The 9,791-nt window shown below is 36.8% G+C and overlaps 1 protein-coding gene across 1 annotated transcript; it reads left to right on the forward strand.

The window, feature by feature from the left end:
* Positions 1-5,062: 5,062 nt before the first annotated feature.
* LOC129370995 (uncharacterized) lies at positions 5,063-7,322 on the forward strand. Its single transcript, XM_055047324.1, has 3 exons — positions 5,063-5,152; positions 5,249-5,307; positions 6,381-7,322. Exons 1-3 carry the CDS (start codon positions 5,112-5,114, stop codon positions 7,094-7,096), a joined length of 816 nt encoding a protein of 271 aa, XP_054903299.1. The 5' UTR covers positions 5,063-5,111; the 3' UTR covers positions 7,097-7,322.
* Positions 7,323-9,791: the final 2,469 nt, after the last annotated feature.

A 9,791-nucleotide genomic window follows, 5' to 3' on the forward strand; every position in this document is an offset into this window, starting at 1 on the left:
GCTCCCTGTGCTGATTGCTATTCATGTTTGAGAGGCAGCTTGAGCCCTAAAGCTCAAAGAGTTCAGTGTGTTCTCTGTTAAGAGAGGGAATGAGTAGGCAGCATTAAAATGGTAGAACTGTGCAGAAAAATGTGTTTGACTTTTAAATATGGTCTCAGCCTACAACATGCAAGTTTATACATCTATGTGTATTATTTACATTATGGCTGTGCTGGTAACAGTTTGACATGATAATTAGCTTAAAATAATCTGATTAATAAAAGTGAAGCATTCATTCTACTAAACATGCTGTAAATCTACTACAGTAGCTTCTTGTTTCACTGCAATTTCTAAGAAAAAGTAAATAGTGTAATGTAATTAACAGATAATGTCGTTTTTATCTCATAACTGCAGTTCAAGCAAAGCTTTGTTGGTAGCTATTTATTTTCTTGCTAAGCTCTGTAACAATGTTTTTGTTTTGTTTTTTTCTGTAATGTTCTGCTTTGATGACATTACTAAAAATATCGTCAAAAGCACTAAAACATCTAAAGGAAAAAGCGACTCATGACACAATATTACTCTGAAGCAGAAGCAGAAATTGACCTATAAACTTATGTTAGGTAAGTTCCTTAATATTTATTTCAAGAAGCAATGTAGATATTTGTAAAATGCATGTTTTGAATACTTCTAGTCAGAAGATAAAGCAACCTCAAAAAAACATTTAAAACTACAGCAGCACACTATACTGAAACAAAATGATAATTGCAACATCAGTGTTTGTTACATGATGTGATATATTTAATATAAGATAAGAAAAGTGTGAGTTGATCACAATTAACATCTATATAGCAATTAAAAACATCTATATTGCAATTATTTATTTAAGCAAAATTGAGCAGTGTATAATAATAAATCACATTCCTTTACAGGAAAAATGTGTTACTACTATTGCTTCAAAAATAATAATGAATTTTAATCCATATATAAGACCGAGTTATTCTGTCTACTTACATAAAATAAAAACTACACTTAGCTGTTCCATGCCTTTTTCACAGCATTCTGGTTCTTTTCTGCTTCTGTATTTGTTGTAAAATTTTAAGGTATCTGAAAAGCTGATTTGCTGTTAGGTAGTGGTGTCTAAGCCTACAGGAGACTATTCGTCTAATAAATAATTCACATCTCCAAGCCATAACTTTTGTTTGTTTTGTTTTTGTTTCAGAAACAAAAATGTGCTCTCTTTTGGTCATCATGGAAAGCTGACCAATGACTTGCGTGAAAACTTCACAAAAACAATGAATTTTCCCAAAAAATCTGCAGACATAAGAAATGGCTCAGTGCTGCAGAAGACAAGGTGGACTACTCAGTAAGCTGTTGTAATCAGAGAACTATGCTTTGTCAATTGCAAGAAATTCAAACCAAAGAAATGATATAAAATTATACAGTATTTAAAACTGCCATCAGATCTGGACTCAAAAGGTGAGTATTAGAAAATAAACAAATCTTAATTTTTGTACTAATGCACTGTTTTTGTTTGCTTTCTTTCAAGTCTTTTTCACAGTCAAAAATAATAAACTGTTTCTGTGTGACAAAGCACAAAGCCATGTAGAAGATCATATGGCTGCATATGTTGTCCCTGTTATCTCTGTCCCAGTTCTACATGCAAACCTCTCTCACACACACACCTACACACAACCACTGGTAAAGACACTCTGGCAAACACTGTTTACAGATATGCGGATTGGTTTTAGGAGCGGAACGCTGAGCATTTCAATCTAAACAGTAAACACTCCTAATTGGATTGTGTGCTTTGATGTGAATCCTCTGAGGACTGTATATTAATAGGCCTAATTGATTCTGATACATATTTGCACAAGTTTAGGAAATTAACCCTAAACAAATGTGTTGTTTTTTTAATGGATCTTATTGCAAAGAATTAAATTGCTCCTTTTTGTCGAAAGACGCTGGAATGGAAACAGCGTGGTGTCAGAGTTCACTTGGCAGTCCAGTGACCGCACTCTGTTGTTGTCAGTCTCTGGTGGAGATAATTCATGGGTCTCCTGATCATCACAAATGAGGCCCAGAGGTGACGATGGGAGGCAGCTGATGGGACTGAGGTCAAGAGGTGGAGCACCGATAGTTTGTTGCTGACCCTGTTTACCATCACCAGCCTCCAGGGGCAGTGTGTCAAGCAATTCAACCTCATCCACATGAGGTAAATGTCTGTTTTAGTGTTCCTGGAACAAACACAAAGCCGATGCAGTCACCTCACTGATGGACGTGTCACCACCACTACTATGCGTGCTGGACTGTTTGAATGAGTGGATGTGTTTTACTCAATCCTGGGAACTCCACTGAGACCGACAAGTCAAACTGCAAAGTTCAAGAGAAGTCTAGTCTACTCGTAACAACAGGCAAAAGGTTTTCTAGGTGAAAGGAAAGGTTACATCTGATGGCTGGTTGAAGGATTCTTACTGTTTCTGGCATTGTGCTCCTTTAGCTTCAGCAAATATCAAATACAAAGATGTTGGTGTCCATAAATAAAATCAAATCTGTCTCTTGACCTCAATAAATTTTATTTGAAATATAAACAACTTTATTTTAGTGATATAGTTTTATTTCTTATTGTGAGCTGAGAGGGAAGATCACAATGAGGGAAGAAAACGTAAGATTTCTGTGTTACAAACCTCTGGAGTATTTGCAAGGATTTACATCAAAATCCACTCAGGATAAGTGTAGGAGCCATTTATTGCTTTATCACCACCAGAGGGCGTATTGTGTTTTGTTTTCTGAGTGTTTGAGGGGGGATGGGTTATTTGTTCAGTTGTGGCAAATGGGAAGAGGACACAGTTTTCTACTGTGTTTGGTTTGGGTTGGATGTCGAATTTATGTGCATTTCAACGGCAATGGTAAACTATGGACAAAGTTTCGAATAATGAAAAACTTTATTATAAATCAAACTAGAGGATCGGCATGCTGAATCTTAACAGAACGCACGTAAAACGAGCTACCCCCAGAAGCAGTAGCCTAAAATATACGAATTTAGATGCTACAATAAGCATAAAGTGCCTTTTTTAGGTCTGACATATGCTGTTGTTTTTAGTTCAGGGAACTAAAAACAAAGATGCCTCCCCAAAGATGTGTGGGTCCCTTATAACTGTCTCTGGCTAAGGGACACTTCTGGACAACAAAAGATAGCACTGGTTCTGTTGTCCCCCAGAATTCACTTTAACAGAAGATGGCAGAATTGAAAAGCTGACTTCTTTTTTTTCCTGTTTCTGTAGATTATTTTACAACCTTTGTATGTTGGAACTGTACGAGATGCTGGATTTTCTCTACAACTTTAAACTGCAGTCCCTTTTTTCTGCCACAAAACAAGTGTAGAAGAAATTGGACAAATAAAAATAAAGACACATCTCATTCTGTAAACGTCTAAATGTATGGACCTCCCTGGAAGACATGGGGGAAATGATTTGTTTTGCATTACTTCGCAAAAGTATTGTTTTCCCACTCAATACTTTTGCATTCCCTTGCAATAGTTCTTATGTTCCCTCGTAATAATGTAAACTAGTCAGTTTGTTTGGCATCTTGTATACCGAAGTCTTTCTGTTACAAGGTTTTCATAAGGCTTTTGTTATCTCGTTTGTGAGATTTCTCATATTTTATAGATTTTTTAGGATAGAAACACACCACAAACTCATGTCCAAAATTCCAGAGGCAAAACAAGTTAAAAATGCTTTTTCCACTCATACTCTAAAATATAAACATGACAGAAACCATCTAAGAAGGAAATGTAAGATGGACTAATTCCAGACTAATTTGACTATTTTTGAGTTACCAGTTTTCTCCACCAAAGAGTTAAGAATGTATAAATATATGTCCACTGAGGCTCTTTAAAGTGGCACATATGTGCATTTTTAAATTAACATTTGTTATCACTGTGTCTACTATTTTTTAATTTATTGAGATTAAATAAAAAACTTTTTCCAGATAACGCAAAAGAGAAAGAAAATCCCCCGTGTCCTAGAGGGCTCCATACTAATGTATAGCTTATGTAAAAGAAATATGCATGGCTTCAAATTGCACTTCTGTGTTGACTTGTTCTGTTGACATTAATTACTTAAAAAAGACGCAATAATTTAGCAAAATTATAATGTGGCTGTTTCAGGTGAGTAGGAGAAGAAAGAGTCTTTGGAATTGAAAAGTCAAAATTCAAAGATTTGCTCAGAGGGACTGTGTTCGGAAAATCACAAAACTTCCTCACATTTTTGACATCGCCGCCGATTTGGAATCCATTATATGCAATCGGACCCTTTAAGCAAAACCCAGAATTAATAATTATCCAAGTATGGGATCATGCTAAAGGTGAATGTGCAATTATAGAATTGAATCAAGGCCCTGTTGGGCTTGTCATTCCTGGCAGAAATAATTTGGGTGAATTATTAAAAGCTTAACAGCCCTCAGCATCTTCATTGTTAGTGTATAGGAGCTACAGAGATCCAAGCCTTGCTTGTTTATCTCCCAAGTAAGATCGTGAACTGCACTTATTTAAAAGATGTCTGTGAAAAACAAAGTTAAAATAGTGTTGATATATGTATGCTGTGTTGTTCATTGAACCATGAAATGAAAGAGGTCAAACTTAATGAGATAATTTTTTGTTACCGTTATGGTGATCATTTTTTTGAGTTAGAAAGTTTAATAAGTTACCTGCCTTTGCGCTGTAAAGATCTGATTAGATGTTCCATGGTCACAGAATCACATATAAGTTCAACATTAGAGATTTATTTTTCTAACTAAAACATAAAAATTCTTGTTGCACTATGTTGAAGGTCACCAGAATGAACAAATATTAAACTTTAATGTTTGTTTCTGACCATTTTACAGACACTTTACTCACAATGACTCAAATTAAAATATCTTTTTATGTTGAATTCTGATTTGTTTGTTTTTATCTAATTTCCTGTGATGAAGCAGTTTTCTCTTGTCTGACTGGTTGGCTTCAGGTTGGCATGATTACCAGCTGTCTATAATTACCAAATCAAGCTCTGGTTTGGGTTTTAGTCTTCTGATCGGCTGCACTAACAACTCAAGAGTGAAGAGTGAGTCAGCAAAATTCTGCTGTCACGGAGATTACGATGACAGTCCAGAAATGTGTGCTCCTCTGGTGGCTTCTCAGGTATGATTTGCTTTAATTTGAAACAATCATAACTTCTCACAGCTGTGCTTTTTACCTTCAACATTTGTTTTATTTATTTATTTCTGTCATTTCCAGCACTGCTGTACTTCACGCTGTATCAGCCGGAGGTGCATATTGTGCTAAAACAGCAAGAGGTATGTAATTTGCTTTAATTGCTGTCACTGATTACTAATAATTACCAATTAGTAGGTATATTTGACATTTTAAAATAATGACACGGCTAACAGAATAAGTATTGTCGCCACATGCTTGCTCAAGATGACAAAATGCAGTTGGCTTGCCTTCCTTGGACAACTTTCTACTAATTAGCATAATTGGTAGTAATTCATCTGAATATATTGTGTACATTGAAATTGGCTGTGATTTTTGAATCACGACCTACAGATCCACCTCTGTAGATTGGAAAACAACAATTTAGTTTAGAGTAATTCAACTCAAGTTGATATTTTATACTAATTATTACATTTTGTTTGTCTTTCAGTAAATTGAAACCTAAAATGGACTTCTGAGAATTAATGTTGCAGAATATTTTTTAAAAAAATCAAATCGATGCAGATATGTTTGCTTGGCTTGCTGAAATGTGTGCCCATTTACTGTAAAGCAATGTACTTAAAATGTTTGAATTAATGACTGTTTCAAGGCAGTGTGGCTTTTAAGTGACCAGCCTGTTCCTCTGCTGAGGTACAGGTTGTACCTGAGGTCTTGACCTATGAGCTCAAGATCTCATAGGGGTCAGTGTAGGCGAGTCAAGCACAGTAGTACCCCAATGTACTTTTGACCCAAACCTTTTTCTCTTCTTTAGGTAAATCACTTCTGACAGTATCCCAGCTCAAGGAATGCAACAGTTCTGAACATTAAATAATCCAGCCATTTCTCAGGCCTTAGGAATCTCTCAAATGTTTGAATAGACTTTCACAACTCTCTTAGTGCTGTAGTTATTTATCCTCGTTATGTGTGACACTGTTTTTATTTTTAGGACTGTGGAGGTTATAAAATTTTATTTTTCTTTATATATATATAGTTTTCTGAAACAGAGTTCTGCTTTTTCAAAGAATTATTTGAATTAATGTTCTATTTCATTGAGATGCAACTGTATGATAGTGCATTGAATCAGGTTTGGTTTGACTGTGATCTAAATGGTCTGGTTTATCTCATCTTTTACATCTTTAAGATGAACTTGGCCTGTATTGACGTTCTGCTCTTCTAGCTCGTGCAGCTGCTTTGGGTTTGGCGTATCCTGGAGTCCGTGGAGCCCCTGATCTCTTCTCACCAGCTGTTGCGTTGTTGCATCCTTCAACTTTTAGTTTTGATGACCTGCCTCCAACTGAGTCTTATGAAGATGCTCATAAGAGAGCCCCCTCTGCTAACCCTTGGTATATAGGAACTCATGCCAGGGACTCTGGTAGGTTTCCGTTTAGCCATGATCGTTTCCCACAAGCCTCAAGGGGACAGATGGCTGACCAAATACTTGTCGTTCCTCGAGGTCTGTTGGACAGAAAGCCTGAGTCCAGTTTGGAGGAGGTCAACCATGTTGCCCCACCAACACTTGCCAAAGCCCCCAGCCGTCCTGACCCGATGAATCTGCACCCTCAAGGTCACAGAAAGCCGTTTCTGTTCAGTCACAGTGAAAACAACCCTGCTGGTGATGAGTTTGCCCCAAATAGACGTGGCATGCCTTTGACTGGACATGCCCCACTGCTGACCTGGGGTCATGCTGCTTACCAAAGTGGAATTAACCCTAAAGTCCCCCTTTTGCATTCTGCTCACTTACTCCAGAGACAGCTTGGCTTGGCTCCGGTGCGTGGCTTTTGGAAAGTGGTCAAGCACCCTGGCCATCTTGTTAAGAATCAACGCAGGAGACTTGGTGTGAGGCCTCTTATTCAAGGTAGAGCCATCTTACAAGGCTTGAGAAAAACAAAGTAAGGTGCTCTTGAAATGTGTGTGAAGGAAAGGGCCTGACATGTAGCACAGCTGTCTTGTCAGATACTGTCACTTTGACATGAGTTAACAGGCATTTTAAGGGCTGTATGTGTGGGTGGTGGGGTAGCATAACTTCTTCTGAGTGTTTAGGAACTACTGCAACTTTATATATCTGTGCATGTTCATGTCCTGTTACTTTCTCATCTGTAACTCCAAAACAAGTCATATCACACCTTCTCTTGAATATAAAATTGTTCCAAATTGTCAATGCTTCTATTTATTTATTTATTTTTTTGTCATTATAAATGAGTAAATGAGGTCTATATGCAACCAGAGTGCCATCTATTGGTTCTAATGGGTACAAATCATTTTTGGCTCACAATGTTTTAAACAGGTGTTGCTTAACAGAGGGTTGGCCTTTGACAAATCCTGTTGTCTAACAATCTGTGAGTACTAATTGTGCATATCCTAATTTCTCTAAATAGTCTAAGTGGTATTTTTTTTATTCATCTGACTTTATTTAAAGCAAATGTATAAGATAAGAAATGGATCTTTGTAGTTCAGTGCAGACCAATAGTGGCTTTGCATATTTCCTACACAAGCTTAATAGAAAAGGAGTCCATCCGTTAGCCTTTGTCTTTAATTGCCTACAGAGTTTGAGCATGTGAGGTGGCAGGTGGGTAAGGTTATCACTGATCGACCCCCATAAATCAATCAATCAGGCGCTAAGGGAGGGAGTCGGGTCTATGAGCAGTCATTTGGAACGGGGAGTGAGGAAATGAGCGGCAGAACAAAGTAAAGCAATCAACTGTGCATGAGCAGCAGGAAGGAAGGCAGGCAGGCAGTCGACGAGCAGCAATACATCACAAAGGACACTGGGTTGGGCAGGGAGAACAAGAGGACCACTTGGCAGCAGAGGACATTGAGTTTGAAGCAATGATGTGATGCTGGATTTAATTTAAAGAGAAAAGCTCACATGGAATATTCTGAACAAGGGTTCTAAAAGAATTTGGAAGGGGTGGGGGAGCAGAACCTCTGTTTGGTGCAGATGTGTTTTGAGATGTGGCACCACCTTAACCTTAATCAATAATGCTTTGTAATCTGTTCAAAAGGTTTTGTTTTTTTGCTTTTAATGATTGCTGGCACACTAAAATTCTTAAAGAGGATAAAGAAAAGCAAACTGCAGCAAGGACTATATTTAGTACAGCAAGCAGCTCTCATTTGTTGAAACGTGTAGTGCATGGTAAACTGAATCTGCACCAAAAGCAGTTTCCAGACATGCAGCTTGACTTGTTTTTAGATATGATTTTGATATACAAATTCTGGAATCTTGGGATCATTTAATCTGTTTTTTTTTTTCTTTATCTAGTTTAAGCATATAATTCATGGCCAAAGATTCTCAAAATGAAACTTGCAGATACTCTGAATTTTCAGGAAAATTATTCTATCTCTGGGGTCCAGCAGGAGATGATGCAACACTCGTTTAGACAAAACTTTTTACGTGAATAAAAACCACAATTATTTGAATTTCACTTCTACATGAAGTTGAATAGAAGACAACATGCACGTCTTCACATAGTGACCTTTCACTTTTAATTCCTCAGAAGTTGGGTGTATTCCTGAAAAATAGGTTTTCTTCTCTTTGACAATACTGAAGTGTGTTTAGCATTTTATGCAGAGTCAAAACTTTACAGAACCGCCTTTACACTTTAAGAATTTTGCATATTTCTATTTGCTTTGTGCAATTATAGACTAAGGTGTTTGCTAATCCTAAGGAAAAATGCTGAAGTTCAGTTGGACTAAATGCAGAAGCTCTGAACATCAATGTTCAAATGAAATACGGGCCAGGATCTAAGACATTTTATTATAGCTCTGGCCATATGTTTAGGGTGGCTGTCCTGGTGGAGCATGAATCTCAAACCCAGTGTGCCAGATTTGTAATGTTAAGAATTTCTCTGTGGGGACTAATAAAGTATTTCTCATATAATTACCTGCTTCTTCAGATTAATGCTGCTCTTGCCCAACATTCTGGTTTAAGTGGACGGCCATAACTTATTCTGTTGTGAAATGATGGCTTGAACAATTCTCTTTATAACGTTTAAAGCTTAGGATATTGGTTTATAAAGTGTCCAACCATAAACTTCAAAATTTTGTTCTTTATCAGTTTGTTGTATTTCTTGATCTTTGCGACAATATTTCTTTGTTCAGTAATGTTCTGCAACAATGCCTCTTTGGGCTTCAAATAAGTGACTGTATTTGTTAAAATACATACCGGTGGATTTTATTTCCTAATTAAGTGATCTGTGAAGACATTTGGGTGCATTGGATTTTATTTAGGGCCATTGGTGTGAAGGTGGTTGAATTCAAATGATCACCAAATCTTTTTTTGTTTTTAATGTTTTATATGCACAAATTTTCTCAACTCTATTCCAGTAGAATCCAAATACATACGCCATGTCAAGCTTTGTGGAGATTATGTGAGAAAATGAATAAATTTCAGAAGGTATTTATTCTTGCATAACTCGCTCCAAGTGTAGCTGAGTCTACATTCTTGTTTATTTGCAGAGAATACTTTAGATTTGCACATTCCCTTAGCTATTATCATCACCTGATGATAAGCTTTTTCTCCCCTCAAAAAACTTGTGTGTTGCTACCAAACCTTTTTTTTTTCAGATTTAAAGTTTTACAGATGCTGTAA

The sequence above is a fragment of the Poeciliopsis prolifica genome, unplaced genomic scaffold, assembly GCF_027474105.1.
Source record: "Poeciliopsis prolifica strain line A6 unplaced genomic scaffold, Auburn_PproV2 SCAFFOLD025, whole genome shotgun sequence".
Taxonomy (NCBI): Eukaryota; Metazoa; Chordata; class Actinopteri; order Cyprinodontiformes; family Poeciliidae; genus Poeciliopsis; species Poeciliopsis prolifica.